Source organism: Asparagus officinalis, chromosome 5, assembly GCF_001876935.1.
Source record: "Asparagus officinalis chromosome 5, Aspof.V1, whole genome shotgun sequence".
NCBI classification, from domain to species: Eukaryota; Viridiplantae; Streptophyta; class Magnoliopsida; order Asparagales; family Asparagaceae; genus Asparagus; species Asparagus officinalis.
Genome location: NC_033798.1, coordinates 108,515,469 through 108,532,491, shown reverse-complemented (window position 1 = coordinate 108,532,491; position 17,023 = coordinate 108,515,469). Strand labels below are relative to the sequence as shown.

At 34.5% G+C, this 17,023-nt stretch overlaps 2 protein-coding genes across 4 annotated transcripts; both read left to right on the top strand.

Moving 5' to 3' along the window:
• LOC109840608 (glucan endo-1,3-beta-glucosidase 13-like) lies at positions 843-5,053 on the top strand. 2 transcript variants are annotated; one of them, XM_020409327.1, is made up of 4 exons: positions 843-1,096; positions 1,536-2,807; positions 4,607-4,637; positions 4,723-5,053. In XM_020409327.1, exons 1-4 carry the CDS (start codon positions 1,039-1,041, stop codon positions 4,850-4,852), a joined length of 1,491 nt encoding a protein of 496 aa, XP_020264916.1. In that variant the 5' UTR covers positions 843-1,038; the 3' UTR covers positions 4,853-5,053. The 2 variants fall into 2 exon arrangements, with proteins under 2 accessions (XP_020264916.1, XP_020264915.1); XM_020409326.1 differs by having other exon boundaries at positions 844-1,096; positions 4,720-5,053.
• On the top strand, positions 7,939-15,403 carry LOC109840607 (derlin-1). 2 transcript variants are annotated; one of them, XR_002246961.1, is made up of 8 exons: positions 7,939-8,089; positions 9,676-9,811; positions 12,689-12,762; positions 12,868-12,961; positions 13,416-13,544; positions 13,645-13,805; positions 14,409-14,743; positions 15,121-15,403. XR_002246961.1 is itself a non-coding variant. In XM_020409325.1 (7 exons), exons 1-7 carry the CDS (start codon positions 8,073-8,075, stop codon positions 14,521-14,523), a joined length of 726 nt encoding a protein of 241 aa, XP_020264914.1. In that variant the 5' UTR covers positions 7,939-8,072; the 3' UTR covers positions 14,524-14,986. The 2 variants fall into 2 exon arrangements, 1 of the variants encoding a protein (XP_020264914.1); XM_020409325.1 differs by lacking the exon at positions 15,121-15,403 and having other exon boundaries at positions 14,409-14,986.

Below are 17,023 nucleotides of genomic sequence, written 5' to 3'. Positions count from 1 at the left end.
ATAAATAACCCAATTTTCGTAACTATTGAGTCCGGATTGGATTCGTCGCCTTGCATCGTTATCAGCCTTAGGGTATCTCCAACGCAGCGACAAAATGTCGCTGCGTTGAATTGTTCGAGCTCCAACCGTGTCGCATTTTTTTGCGGCACTTTGGAGGAGGTGAACAGTGTGATGCCAAATATAACGCCGTACTGTTCATCCGTGTTATTACTGTGCATTGTTTTAAAAAAAAATTAATATTTATTTTTTACCTCTTAATTAATATAAAAGTAGATAAAAGGGAATAAACTGAGAATATTCTGAGAATATTTTTTTGGTACAAAAAATGGTACAATGGATTGGAGATGTATTACTGTTTGATATGATTTTTGCGCTATTTTGATGCAAAATTTATACCAATTTGATGCAATGGGTGGGAGATGGTCTTAAAATAGAGCTCCTTTTCCTCCGAAAACAAAAATAGCCCAAGATAATGGCCTATGGGCCTCCGCTCGCAATTATCCGCACCTCCTTTCTCAAAGAATCAGCCCTCACAATTTTTGAATAAAAAAAGGAAAAAAAAAGGACGTTCCGTCACCTTTCTCCCAGAGCCAAGCCTGAAGCCTCACAAGTTCTTGAATTAAAAAACGCCATTCCAAACCCAAGCGCATAATGACAAATCCTTCTTTACCGTTTCAAGCACAGCTGCATGTCTGTCTCTTCTCGAAAACGGACGTCTCACCGCCCAGCTGGACCTAGAACTGGGACCCAAAAGCCAAAAACCGCACGGTGGTGGGTCCCGTCTCTTTTCCGGACTCGAGAGGCGTTTCTCAACTTGATTTCAGAAAAACGTTTCCACGTCCGCTACACGCTACGTCAATTCGTCCGTTTGCTCCTTTCCTCCCTCTGACGGCCTCGAGCTCAGCGCGAGAAACGACGGAACGGGAATATTACGGGGGCATACTGGGAACACAGGAGAAACATCACGAAGAAGGAGGAGGCGCATTTTGGGAAGACTGGGCAAGATTTTCGAAACCGGTTCTTTTTCTGGGAGCTTCAATGGAGGGAAGAAGTCTCATGGTTGCGGTTCCTTTACTCATTCTCACTCTCTTCAGTGGTCAGTACTGTAAAAATTTCTCCTTTTTAACTTCAACGCCACTCTTAGCTCTGTTCTGAGTGTGAAGGAGCCCTTTTTACTGAGTATCTGCTTTGAAGACCTCAGAGTTTTATGGGTTTTCGATCGCTTTGTAGGCATTTTCCTACTTGTTTACAGTATGACTTAGATACCCAAGAAGGGTATGGACTTTTGTTTGCATCAAAATTGAATCTTTTGTGGCCTGTTCCGATAAATTTGTCCCATTTCCTTAGTTTGAACACACTCGGGCTATTACTTGCTTTATTAATCAGACAATTTAGGAGTAGTCAGTATTAATGAGCTATTAATCCCCGTTATGACCAGTACAGCTATATCGGTTCATAAAACTAGTCATTTACTGTGCAGTTATTACGATTTCAACCTTTAAATTACAGCATTTGCCATTAATTTCTTGTTGCAGAGCTCTGCAATGGAGGTTATGTTGGAGTTTGCTACGGGAGAAATGCCGATGATCTCCCAACCCCCGACAAAGTTGCTCAGTTGGTAAAGCTCCACGACATCAAATATGTAAGGATTTATGACTCCAACATTCAAGTCCTCAAAGCCTTTGCTAACACCGGAGTTGAACTCATGATCGGTGTCCCCAACTCCGATCTGCTCGCATTTTCTCAATATCAATCGAATGTTGATACTTGGCTTAAAAACAGCATTCTCCCCTATTATCCTGCAACTATGATCACTCACGTAACTGTAGGCGCTGAAGTCACTGAAAGCTCTGATAACGTCACTTCCTTAGTTGTCCCTGCAATGGTTAAAGTTCACTATGCATTGAAAAAGGTTGGGTTGCATAAAAGGATCAAAGTTTCAAGTACGCATTCACTCGGGGTGATGTCTCGTTCATTTCCACCGTCAGCTGGTGCTTTTAATAGCAAATATGCTTCATTTCTAAAGCCCTTATTGGAATTTCTTGTAGAGAATCAATCCCCATTCATGGTGGATCTCTATCCTTACTATGCCTATAGAGATTCTTCGAGCAATGTGTCATTAGATTACGCACTATTTTCATCTACTCAAGGTGTTATTGACCCAAATACTGGTTTGGTTTATACTAATATGTATGATGCTCAATTGGATGCTATATATTTCGCGTTAATGGGACTGAATTACAAGACTCTGAAGATTATGGTTACTGAATCTGGCTGGCCTAATAAAGGATCACCAAAAGAAACTGCTGCAACTCCTGATAATGCTCAAACCTACAATACAAATTTAATTCGCCATGTAATTAATGATACTGGGACACCAGCTAAGCCAGGAGAAGAAATCGATGTCTACATATTTTCATTGTTCAATGAAAATAGAAAACCCGGGTTGGACTCAGAGAGAAACTGGGGATTATTCTATCCGGATCAAACGAGTATCTATAGTCTTGATTTGACTGGTAGAGGAAATGTGGATGTTGTTACTGGAGAAAATGTTACAAGTACAAACGGGACTTGGTGTATTGCTTCGAGTAATGCTTCAGAGTTGGATTTGCAAAGTGCTTTGAATTGGGCTTGTGGGCCCGGAAATGTTGATTGTTCAGCGATTCAGCCTAGTCAGCCTTGTTATCAACCGGATACTTTGATTTCTCATGCTTCGTTTGCTTTTAATAGCTATTATCAGCAGAATGGAGCTACTGATGTTGCTTGTAGCTTTGGTGGTGCAGGGATGAGAACTGATAAAAACCCAAGTGAGTTTAATTTTCTTTAGTATGTTACTCAATTGCTAGCGTATGCATACTTGGAAAATCTAAGTTTCTTTGTGAAGTAAACTTATGGTATTCTTTCGCATGGTTCCAAATTTTATGACATTGTGATATCAAACACATTAATGCAGTTTCATGTTCGCATTCGCTATGGATTTAATGCATATGAAGATGACCATATGTGGGTTGGTGTTGCTAGATGTGTGTAAAACTTTTATGATCATTACTCTATAGGTAGCACAAACGTTAGAAATTAGAAAACCACTTGATGCAGCATATAAGCATTTCTTTTACTCATTTTATATATCTAGCTTTTAATACTGAGACATCTTGGCCTTTTCACAACAAATTTGCTTTTAGATAAGGAACTGGATGTCCAAAATAGATTCCAGATTCATTGTACACGTAGCTCTATTTTCAATTACTTGTCTAGTGGTAATCAATGTAAAAATAAACTTTTTAATTTCAAAAAATATTATACATTAGGCTAACTTAGGATATAGATGTTGATTACCATGGGCTTTCTTAAACTCTCTTTTCATATAGAGCTCTGGAAAAACATCTGAACTTTTGTGTGGACTCTGGACACTCTTCAACCATTTACACTAGTGTAAATTAGTTGGAGCAGTTACAATAATTATCTACTAATTGAGTGCACAAACTTTTCCATATCCTCTATGAAACCAATGAGCATTTGTTTTTGACTGGATGCTAGTTTTGATGTAGAACACATTGCAGATATATTCATGAAGAAACTGGACCGTACGTCGGAATTGGACGAATTATATATGAAAATCTCGTATTTTTATATATAATTTTTCATATATAATTCGTCCAATTCCGACGTACGGCTTGGGAGATACAATCCGTTCTTCGTTGCAAGTTATTTTCTTTTGCCGGGTCCGCATTTGATCTTATGATTGTCCAGTTTCTCGATGAATATATCTGTCGTGTGTTCTACATCAAGTTTGGTGTCAATTTCATACGAATTGGTGTTAAAATATTGATTACATCATTTAGCTGGATAAGGATGGAAGCCTATTGAGTAATCTGTTCAACACAGAAGTACGAAACCTTCACATGTAGAGTTTTGAGCAAAGATTCCTGTGTTTTCTTTTTAACTGTTAGTTCAACGTTCACTCATGCAATCATCCCTATGATATGGTACCTAATTGTAATTGAAAAAAGAAGATGAATTTGAATTCATGGAGCATGCTAGTGTTCTTGTGATTGATGGTTGAAAAAATAGACAGCTATTTTCTTCCTGTGGAATCTTGAACAACCCCAGTTGTGTAGTCATCCCTGTTCATTTCAAACATGCCCATCAATAATGCCAAAAAATCCATGATAATTTGATGACAGTTCTTAAGATAAGAAAATGAAAATGGGCTCACACAGACATGCCTGTAATTTATTTATTTTGCTTAGATAAGTTTCTAGTAAGTTCGTGGATTAAATGGGAGTACTAGTTCCTCAGTTGTAAGTACGTAACTATTAATTATCTTATATGATTAGTTTTTTTTTACATTATGACACGTAAACTTATGGAAAAGAAACGTTTATGCATCATCTCATCTATGTTCTCGCGAATAGCTTGTAATCTCGTGTTAACAACTCAGTAACTAGTGTTTGATAATGTCTATAACTGCGAGTTTCATGCTTCCTACAAAATGCACCATCATACAAATAACTAATATCATTTTGTTATCCTACTCTTATATGTAGCATTTATCTATATTTTTTCCCCTCGTATTTCTAATTGCTAACATGGACTATTTCTGCAGGCTATGAGAACTGCATTTATCCAACTTCTGGGTATGCTCTTTTCCCTCAGTTCTATTGCTTCTTTATTGTTCTCAATTTTCTTTCTCTAACTCTTTTTTTTTTGGTCTTTCAGTAGTAAATTGCGCACTGCAAATTCTACAATAGCTGCTCTTTCACCTATGCCACAGAGTGGCTCTCCTCCAACTCGAGCACTGGAGGCTCTGCTTCTTGTTTTGTGTCTTCTATTTGGTCTAGTCATACCCTAGGGTGTAATTTAGATGAGCTCGACGATTTGCCTAATTCAGTTCAAACTGTTTTTTGCTGAAGATGAAAAGATCAATGGGAAGTGAGGGGGTAGAAATGTGGAGATGAGGAAATTGTTGTTATTGTGTATATCTGTTGTAAGACACATTGGTGGTTTGAATGGCTTGAATGTAGATCTTTTTGCTGGTTTCTCTTATGACTTAATACTAGTTTCAGACCCGTGTGATGCATGGATTCATTTTGTATTGAGCTTTTAAATTTCTTAATATAGATGAATGTTACAATTCTTTAAAATTCTGTGTACCAAAAAATAAAAAAAGAAATCACAATTGTTAGTAACTTTCAACAAAAAGTTAGCAAAATGTATAGAGGTGACCATCCATTATTCATAAATAAATATATATAGTATTATTATATATTGTACAATTCAAAATAAATGTCATTTAAACTTGATATAGGCTTTAATTGTTACTGGTAAAATTTGTAAGGATTTTTTTTTGGGCAGGGAATTGATCAGCTCCGAATAAAACTCAAAACAAGTTTTTTTTTAACAGGACCAGCTTTTCAATTGAAGAATGTAATAAAATTCAAAATTTCAATTCAGCTGTGAGATTTTTTGGATGCCATTTGGAGTCATCACCATGGAGTCATCACAATGAGACATACATATAGACTCTCTATGTAGAAAAAGTTGACATGATTCCAAGAAAAAGGCAAACCGATATTATCTTTCTAATTATTGGACAGCAAAGATCCTCCCATAGCAAAAGTTTTGAGTAATTTTATTAGAGGATGAAAAACTATTATGAGAAAGGATGACGAGCATATGAGGCAGGAACCATGGTTTAGAATGAAGTTGGACATACTATAATGGAAGGTTATTGTGAATGAATTAGCAACTAACGTATTTATGTAAAAAAATTTTACTTCAAGAACAAAATATTTCATCCCGCTGGTTAAGAATTTGCACATGCAGATATCTTACTTATTATTTGGAAGAGAGCTCTGATTTTGCACATTTGTAATGTATCAATGTCCAAAAGAGAGTTCACTTTCATTCTTGATCTTCTACATATGTTTAAATATTGAGGATAATTTTTTGAAAGAATATAAATTATCTTTTACTTTTACCATATATGTTCATAAAATTCTATCTTATTTTTTGAACAAAGTTCGTAAAATCGAATTGATATTTTTTGACCATATAAAGCGAAAATTTAGTTATGAAAATTCAAAAGAAAAAAAAAAGTTCACACGCAACACATGTGCACTATACTAGTTTGTTAAAAATATGGATTGTGGTCCTAGCAATAAGAGGAATATATAAAATTAATAAAGCCAAAGTACCTTTTGCCACATCGGAGGCAACAAAACAGGACGACTGCTGAAAAATGGCATAACAAATTCAAAATCAACTGTAATTATTAGTAACCTTAATTATTAATAAGCTTTTTGATACTAGTTCATTGAGTCTTTTTTTCCTTTCTTTTTTGTTGACTAGTTCATGAAATCTTTAAAATTCATATTTAATCTTCCAAATCACATAAGCATCACAAATTTGTTCTTCTATCAATATTTCCACCCAATAAATTGTGAGACTAATATTAAAATATTGAATTTAAAAAAAAAGAAACATGCATCTTAAGACACAATCTAGAAACGATAATTTTCATTGTCTCTTTACCATAACAAGGAGATTTTACCCACCATCAATGATCCGGATGATTGAAAGGTTAAAAAAGAATATTTTTATTTTATTTTATTTATGTGATCTACATATATAAGTTTTAGGCTAAATAGCACCTACATAACCTATTATTTCATCCACTTTTCACTTATATGCCCCCACTTGTATTTGGTAGTAAAAAAATTCCTTATTCCCAAGTTTTTAGAACTTGCACATAAAGTGCTCTTGGGGGTTAGTCACCTAGAACTTAAAATTAGAACTGGGATAATATGTGGGATAAATTTTTAAGGTGTTAGTCACATAGAACTAAAACCAGAACAAAATTTTACAGTGTTAGTCAAGTAGAACTCTAATAAAACTAGAATTGGGATAATGGTACAAAATTATCCCACTTTTTTCATTTTTCTATACAAAAATGAGAGTTCTAGTCTCTCAAATTATTCCAAGTTTTAGCTTGTAACTAGGTGGTAAAAAACTAGAACTCATATTTATTTTGTTATTTTTTATATTTTTTTTATCTTTACTTCTTTCCTATTATGATTATCACCATTAGACCATCATAATAATAATAATTGTCAATATCTTATAGTCTAACGAAAAGTTATTTAATAGTAAAGAATATTATTGTAAGCAATTATAAATCAATAATAGTAAGTTTAAAATACATAAATAATATTTATATCTTCAAAATGTATAAATATATATTTCATGATTATAAAAATTTATCTCACGTTATTTTATCAAGATATCCCGTTTTATAAAATTGTTCCTATTTATCCCACTAAAATATCCCACTAGTAAAAAATTATTCCGTTTTAACAATTATCCCAATTAACATCAAAATATCTCAATTGACTAACACCCCCTTAGTAATGCAAACTTGAGGGTATTTAAGTATAAGTTTTAAAAATTTTAGAGCATGTAAGTGCCAAATTTAAAAACTTTAAGGTATTTAAATACATGTTTTAATAAGCTCCCATTTGATAGATGGTTAATGACTCAGAAAACTAGTATGTGATATTCATAAAACTTTAGAGCGTTTAAGAGCCGCCAAAAAAAAAAGAATATATGAATGCAAGTTTAAACAATTTTAGAATATTTTTTTTGCTACCAAATATAAAATGAAATATATAAGTGAGAAATAGGATGGTGTATGTAAGTGCCATTTCGCCTAAGCTTTACCAGGAGAACCTCTAACACCGTCCGATAAAAAGATCCAACGGCCAACATTCGACAACCACGTCACCCGTATCTCTCAGAACGGCATCTTCCGCTGACCCGCAGACGATGTAATTTCCCCTTTCTCTTCCGTTAGATATTAATCCTACGGCCCACATACTTCCATTGACGACGCAAAATGGGGCCCACTCGAAAAGTCTCGTTGTTTCTGGATTTCTAAATTCCAATTATAACTCGCGGTTCTCAAATTGTTCGCAACTTGTTCTCAGTTATTTACAGCAGCAGTATTTGATCGAAAAATTTCTTTACTGTGATCCTCGTTTCGCTGATCTCGTCTAAATTAATCGGAGTTCTCGATGTCGTCTCCTGGCGAGTAAGTCCGTTACTGATTCAGTTTTATTCTAGGGTTCAGTTTTATTCTAGGGTTTACTGATTTGTTGATAATTAGGTTCTAATGGTGGATTTTCAATGAAATTGAGGGAGATTTTGGAGAATCTTCTTTGATTGGTTGAGAATTGGTTTTATTTTGGTTCTTTCTAGGGTTTTGATGTAATTATTGGGATAATTTTGGACTTTACCGATCAAATATACCATAATAGAGAACTGTATATCATGAAATCGATCCTCAAAATCAGTGAATTTGTTTTACTTAGGATTAAGAGAATAATGTGATTATTATTTTGTTATTTTCTATTTGTTAAATATACAAAGGGAATATCCGAACGATTTGGTGGCGAAGCATCATTCATATTTGCGACTTTCAATTTGGCTAGAGCATTTGCGATATTGTATAATGCTCTTGTTGGGAATGATAAATTTAGAAATTTCCTCCGACCTATTTACCACGATATAACTGAAATGGGTCATACTTGGAGAAGTGGAAGCAGGAGATTGTGAGTCCATTTGGATATCATGTTGCATTTTTTGTGCCTCAAATTCTGTTTGAATCTGGCGGAGAACTGATTACCTACCATCTCTATACGCTGTCTCCTGATTGTTTCATCAAATCACACAATTATGACCCATCTCTCCACTTAATCAAGCCCTTTATCGCCTCTGTTAATTTTTTCAGTTATTTGATACTTTTCCATTGGTTAATTTAGTGACGAGTCTTCTTTGTGAAGCTGCTAGCAGTATTATGTATTCTTAGAGTCACATGGAAAAATTGTTAGGAAAATATAAGGGGAGCATTTGATGGACAAAAATGACTCAGAAATTCCTACTTTTGGGGTTAATTCTTCGCATCCAGATGCAATTGAAAATTCTGTTGTATTACTCTGGTGACTGATGTTATTAATACTTTAATAGTTATTTAGGTCTTTAACATAGGATACTTTGATGTTGCCTTCTGGTAGGGTTGAAAGAAAATGGAAATGGCATCTGTAAAAAGTAGTAGTTCATTTTCATCTAGCCATGTGATGTTACTCAATATTGTGTATCATCTGGTGCGAGGGGTGGGGTAGTCTCCTCTTGCAGTTGTTGCTTGGATATTGAATTCAATTACTATATATGCTAAACCAAATAAGGTCTCTTAGCTATTCTAGATGTTACTGAATATGGGCAAAATGAGGATTGGTTCAATCTTTGCTTTTGATTGCTTCTCGCATTAATGAAAGAAAGTCATATATAGTCAAACGGCAATGGGGTTTAATTTTTGTGTGTTAGGATGTATTATATATTTGAATATGTTCTATAGTTTCATGAAACTTAAGTTGCATTTGGTACTCAAAGCACAGTCCTTATTCTTGTCCATATTCTACACAAAATAATGTCATGTATCGAGCTTAACAGAATGCCAATATGGAATCAGGCTTACTACTCAGTTACTTTCTTGGACATTTAATCAATTTTAGTTTTTCTGCTATATGAGTCTATCTATTTGTTTTATCTTGACTTTGTTGTTTAGCTTGGTGTTCACAACGATTTTGTTAAATCTTTTCATGTATTTTCCCCCCTCAGGTATTATAATTCTCTTCCACCAGTAACTAAGGCCTATGGGACCTTGTGTTTTTTGACTACTGTTGTGTGTCAATTGGGACTACTTGATCCTATTAGCATTGCTCTATATTATCCATGGGTGTTTAAGAATCTCCAGGTACACATAATCATCTCATGTGTTGTCTCTTGCTGCCAATACTATTGTTTAAGAAGATACATTGACAGTGTAGAATTTTAGATTCTGAATTGAATAATCTATGGTATCTTTTTTATCTCTTTATTTCACAATACTTCTTATAGAGCTCTCGACAAATATGTATGAATATGCTTAGCCTTTTGAAATTCTTAGCATTCTTCTGGATAACTGCGTAACTGGTAAACATTGACCAAGTTGTTTTACCTTGTTTGTAGTCTAATTGATATATCTTCAACTATTCTGGAGCTTTGCTGAAACTAGTTTTCTGAAAAGTAATGTTTTCCCCCTTCAAAACTTAAAGTGATGCTATAAGAACGTGAGCCAATTATGGGCATGTTTATAATCACCTGCATCTAGGGGTGGATCCGTAAACTTGTATCTTAATCTAGATGATTTGGTTAGGCTATTCCCTGAGACTCATTTTGATAAAAATTCCAAAAGTGGTAAAGGTTCCAGAATGTGGTAAGAATATAGCCTAATAGGTATTGAGCTTTGCCTTAATAGGCAAAAGATCAAAATTTTTTGGAGGCAATGCCCGTGGAAGGACAAGTAGCTCCATCCCTGCCCACATCAGTTGATTATGTACTTTAGATATGCATGAACAATGCCTATGCACTTTGTTCCGTAAGTTTCAGAGTTAGGCTTCTCCGTCCGCATTGTTTTCTGATAAGCCTTGCCTATTAGGGAGATTGATCATTGGTGTGTTGTGCGATTAATGGGAAAAAACTCGTGTTTCCTGTCTTTCTATGTGTTAATGGAGATTGATAACCGGTGTCTGATCGTCAATTAATTAATTGATAATATAATATCAGTATATAAACAATGTCATGACCAAATATCAATCTAGTAACCTAACTCTATTACTACTTCATCCTAATAGGCCATGAACTAGATCAGAATCATTCTCAACGAATCCATAAGAAGTGATCCAATTTTTTTATTGGATCCGGATGAAGACTAAAGATCTTGAGCGACCGATCTGGTAGAACAACTCAAAATATAAAGAAGTATTGTTAATTTCTTCATGCTCGTTCCAAGTTTGAGGTACCGTTTGTACAAATAAGAATTCAAAATTTCATGTTCGGTTTTGAATTAGAGACGTTAAAAATAATCAATCAATGTCGGCTAGTTCCGGGCTCCATTTGCAAGTTTCTGCTCTTACACAAGCAAAGCTCTCTTACTTTGTCTTGCTTTCTCCCTAGAAACAAAACAAACAAAGTAAAAAGTAATGGAACCAAGGTTGAAAGATTGAGAATGTTAATATTCTTTTCCCTTATGAAGGATTCCTCAAAAAGTTAATATTCTTTTACCTGGCGCAGCTGGGCCATCCTGGACTTGAACCAGAGACCTCGCCCATGAAGTAAATCATCGCACCTATGATCCAACCAATTGGGAGAGAATCAATAGATTCTGATTTTTTTATTCTTCAAAATTATTGTCTTTGTTGTTCTTAGCTCAGAAAGAATTGGTGTGTTACAAGGTCAAAATTTTCTGTTCCCATCCATTCATCACCTAAAGATGGTCAGAGGGACACCAAAAATGTGGTTTAAACACATGATCAACTTACTGTTGCATTATTCCTTTTGACAAATGGCTTTTTCAGACTAATTTTGAACTTTAAAAGGTTTCCCCCTAGAAAAACGGCTTAAAATAGGATAATTATACAAAAACCACCTTGAATGGCAATTTATATAAAAATTCACTTTCAAGACACATGAGTCATTTTTTGAGTCATTTTTTAATGTTTAGATTACCTTGAACGTGAATTCTTTATGTTAATTTTTGGTTTTTAGTGAAAATTTGATCGGGAGGTGGTTGATTGAAACATAGACCGACATTAAATATGATTTATGTATAAATTAGCATTCAAAGATGTTTCCGTGTAATTACCCTTTTTTATGGTGGTCTCTAGGAGAAAAACCAACTTTAAAATAATGTTTTTTGGTACCTGGCTTCAGACCATGGAAGAAAGTATTCATTAAATCTGAGTTTTGGTCAGTTTCAGTAAGTGATTTAAACACATGATCAATTTACCGTTGCTTTGTTTCTTTTCGTAAATGTTTTTTTTAGACTAGTTGGATTTTAAAGGTCATGTTTCTTGATACACTAGTTCAGACCAAGAGTGAGGTATTAATTAAAATTACTGGTTTTGTTTAGTGTCGATACATGAATCGGACTCATGGTATATGAACTTGAATTTGGCTGGTATTAGCGGGTATTGGCCAAATTTTGGCGATCTGCTGTATTTTTAGCTCGTGTAGGCCATGTCTAGACCAATTTCAGCATTATTCCAATCTGTTTCATCCTTATTGCGACTGGTTTCATCCAGTACCTGCCAATTTGGCTGACACCAAAACTTGTCTCAAAGGCGAAGGAAAGAGAACTTTTAACAATCAATAATTCTTCCCACATTATTAAAGGAAATTTGCATGTACTTATATTTTATATATAATTATACACGTAAAGATATATATTGTGTGTATTTGCATATATAAGCATGCATGGGAAGGGGGGAAGGTAGTCGTGTTTTGTTTTTTGGGAATTACTGGAAGAACCTTCTCTTTTTTATTCAATTATAGGAAACCGCTTCATTTAAGTTGATCAACATCCTTTGTTAAAGCATATACGTGTAAATGTTTGTCAGTTTGTCAATTTATGTGTTCGTACAGGTACATGTGTATGTGCTCAGTGCAATCTAAAAGGAACTGGTTTTGGTCTGTAGTTTATACATCACATATTTTTGCCTTAGTCTGCCTTCTATTTAATGCTAAATGCATTTTTTTACAAGGAAGTCATATGAGGAATTATAAATTTCAATTCTTCTCAATTTATTGATAGGTTTGGAGGTTATTCACATGCTTTTTCTTCTTGGGAAATTTTTCTATCAACTTTGGAATTCGTCTTCTCATGATGTAAGAATTTTTCCTACAAATTTTTTTGTCCTCTTAATCTATTGATTGGAAAAGTTTATGGGATCATATTACAAATTAATAGTATGGAATAATTAATTCATCCAGAGCAAGATATGGGGTGCAGCTGGAGAAAGGCCCATTTGACAAGCGGACAGCAGACTTTTTGTGGATGATGATATTTGGAGCATTCTCTTTACTGGTCAGTCAGTACTCTTTATGTATTGGTATTATTAATTTGAACTAATGGTAATGCTCACGAGCGTGCTAAGACGCTCAATATATAGAGTTAAATTTGTTCTTGACCTTTCTTTTAATCCTTGATCTTATATGATAAAAACTGTTTGAATGGATGGCAATGAAATGTATTCATAGAAATATATTTAAAGCTCGCCCAAGTGTATTATTTAAGTGGACAAATGTAAATAGGAATTTGTCAAATTATAACTTTTGTTTAACTTCAAAGTGCTTATTAGCACAAAAAAGTTGTTCAAACTAGCAATTTATGATGTTAAGAGGGTTTCTAAGGGCATTCAATGTCATAATCAACGAACTAGTTGACATGGAAGTCGGCTTTTTTTGGTTACTCGTGAATGTTAAAGTAGTCGAACAGGCATGCTCACTTCTTAATATTTGTTATACTTCCTACATCTTAGGTGCTGTCTGTCATCCCTTTTTTTTCGAGTGGATTCTTAGGGATATCCTTGGTCTTCATGATGCTTTATGTATGGAGCAGAGAATATCCCAATGCTCAGATCAACATATATGGACTTGTCAGTTTGAAGGTACTTAAGCTAACTCTTATCTTCTATTTCCCCTGAAGTTAACACTGAAGCTTTATTAGTCTTATATCTGTGACTTAAACCTTATTTTTCTTACCCCCAGGCGTTTTATCTGCCTTGGGCAATGCTTGCAATGGATGTTATCTTTGGTTCGCGTCTGGGTCCTGATCTTATGGGAATCATCGCTGGACATCTCTATTACTTCTTGACTGTTCTGTACCCACTTTCTGGAGGAAGGAATCTTCTGAAGACTCCAATCTGGGTGTATCCTTTTTTACATTTTAATTTATTTAATTTAATGAGCATCCAGTAACTTTTATATTTTATCTAGTAGATATGGTACTTGTGCGCCCTTAAGACTGTTATCCACTTTAACCACAATAATAACAACAAAGCCTCTACCCCAAATTTTTGGGATTGGCTACATAAATCTTGTTCTTTCGTCTATTGCTATTGTGGGTCATATTCTCTGTTAACTTTTGTATATCCTGCTTATCCATTACGATGTGAAATTTTTTTGAAAAGCCACTAGAGTCCAGGGCTCTTGCCTTGGTGAAAGACTAACCATGTTGAATCAGTAAATTTTTGCCCATCTTTATGCTCATTCTGAAATTTAATGGTTCAAATTCTCGTAGTTTGGAGTGCAAGCTTGATAATAACTGAAGTTTTAGTATAAGAAATAGCCTTTCCCTGCCTTGGGTGACTTGGGCTTTGGAGGATAGTTTCCTGGAGGGTAAGCATCCATTTAAGATTGCCATCATTTTAGTGTCAGTTTTGTTTTGCATGTCTAAGTAAGTCTATGTCAAACCCTCAGAAGTTCATAATAAAATTGTCTTCTGCCTGATTTCCTTGACCATATTATTACAGTCACAAGTTGGTGGCTCGCTGGGGAGTGGGAGTGCAGACAAACGCCCCTATTCGGCCTAACACTGCTGCATCTACCGGTGCCTTCAGAGGCAGGAGCTACAGACTCAACAGATGAAACAAGCTAAACAATCTGCAGTGATATCTCACAATAAGCTGCTTCTCTTGATTTGGCTGATATTTGTTGCATGCAGATTTTCTTCGATAAATGAAATGAAGGAATGGAGTCTGTATTTACTCTTTGTTCAAATTTGATGGTTTTGCGGTTAAGAAGAATCGTACCTGAAGGAGTCTAAACATGATAGGGATTACATAGGCTGCTTGTATAATCATGCCAGGTACATTTGCGTTGTAGCTTATAGAACTTAGAGATTACTGGTTCTCACCAAAATTTTTTTTATATCAATGATCAATTTCTTTTCGCATCCTAGTTATGTATCAATTTAAAATGTAACCAAGATTCTTGTCCATGATATTTGGTTAGCACTTATGTATCATTCTAATGCATGTTGTATAATGACTCTTATTTCTCTTGCTAATATATCTTTACATATAGCAATGCCAATGCAATATTTTTTTTCTCCGTAAGTATCGTGAGCTATATTTGTAGGAGATGATTATACTCTGCAAGTAATGGACTCTGTCTTTGTAAATAATATTTGCATCCCCTTTAGCGGCTGCTGCTGCTGCTGATTGTTTGTCATTTTGATTGAAGATGTTTCAAATCCTGCCATGTGATTCTGTTGGAGCTGGAAGCTTAGATAGAAACCTGTAAAGCTGAAGTTTGAACTGTCAAAAGAGGGTTTACGCTCTGTAAACAATGTGCACCAATTCTCTTTAACTCCAGACGGTATTACTAGGTGCTTACCTTTAACTATGCACTGTTTAATTGTAAGGTAAACACTATGATGTTTCGGATGTATGTCATTGCAAATTCTTGTATTATCTCTGTTCTTGTTTAGTTATTAGAAGTCAAAGCTCAGAAATGAGCCGCTTAATCTGTGTTTTTTTCCTGTAGAATATAGCTTTCAAGCTGTTGGGCGACTCAAGCCGTCTGTCAATGTAAAAATTACAGAATCATATGAGTCCTATTTTATTTTCGGGTTTTCACCTCCAAGAAATCACCTTTAAAATATGGTTATTTTACAAAAACCACCTTTAAGTTTTAATTAACACATAAACCACCTTTAAAAAAAATTTGGTGCAATTAACCTCCTCCTAGTCAAAATTTCCCTAAAAAACCAAAAACTTGAAAAACTCACGTTCAAGACACGTGATTTGTATGTTAACGTGATCTAAACACTAATTGAATCTGTATGTTAACGTGATCTAAACACTAATTGAATCATATGCTCCGAATGTGAGTTTTAGGGGTCTTTTTGGATTTTTAGTGAAAATCTTGAATGAGAGGTGGATAATTGCTAAATTTAAGGGTATTTTCGGGTTTTTATTCTTTTGAATCGTGCGAGTCGTAAGCTCTTGTTACTTTATTTTCATGCTATATGCACAACTACTGTGTTGGTAGACATGATTATCGAAACGAAATTAATGTGTTAGTTGAAGATTATGAAAGTTGCGAGATCCAGCAAGGCTGGAAAATGACCCACGCTCATCATGAGCATTCTCCATATATTAGTCTTCGAGGCTTTAGTTGGCCGACAAAACAGCCTAACATTTGCCAACTGATGGCTAATTATCATATGTGACTGTAATGCTGTTGCTCGAACTTAGATGGCAGCCCATGTAATGGGGCCAGAGCGTCTCATTTCTCAGCAATCGATGATCTTATCAATAGGTTCTTCTCAATAAAAAAAACTTTATTTTTTTATCTTACATTTTGAACGTTTCATAACCGAATCGCTTGTTGTTTTCTATATGGCAAGAGATTTTTCTACAAAAGCAAAATGTTTTTTTTTTTGGTCACTTCAACTGTCCTGTAACTTGCGTCCTTCATAAATGGCTAATTATCGACTAAATGACACTTAAATATCCTATTGTTTTCCTAGTTCCACACTTAAAGTATCCTTGTAGTTGTAAAACATAGCACTTAAATATCCTCCCTTGTCAACCGTTAGAATGTTGTAAACGGTGTTAGAAAAAGTCAGTTACGACAAAAATATTCCTATGTGTAACAGTTTAATAAAAAGGAGGGTAAATAATGGAGTGATTCCAACAATGAAGTGGTCAAAATAATTCTAAATATGATATGTGTCAATCACATGAGAACATTTTCTGGAATATTCTTACTTCAACTAACATAAATTATTAACATGCCAAATTTAGACAACCTAAGGTATTTAAGTGCTATATTTAAGTGTTATATTTTACAAGTTAGGATATTTAAGTATAAAGGTGGTGAACAATAAGATCCTTAGGTGCCATTTAGTCTTTATAAATTATAATTAGCTACGGTATGGGGTTTTCAGGTATCTTCTATTATCTTCCAAAATTTTTATTATAGAAAGTAGTAAAGTAACCAAAATGAAATATTTTCAGTTTAAGTTATATCTTCTATTTTTTAATTATCATTTAATAGTCTATTTTCTCATGATGATAGTCTTTTTAGTACTAGTTCATCACATAAAATTTAACTATTGTTTTTATTAATTCATGATGTA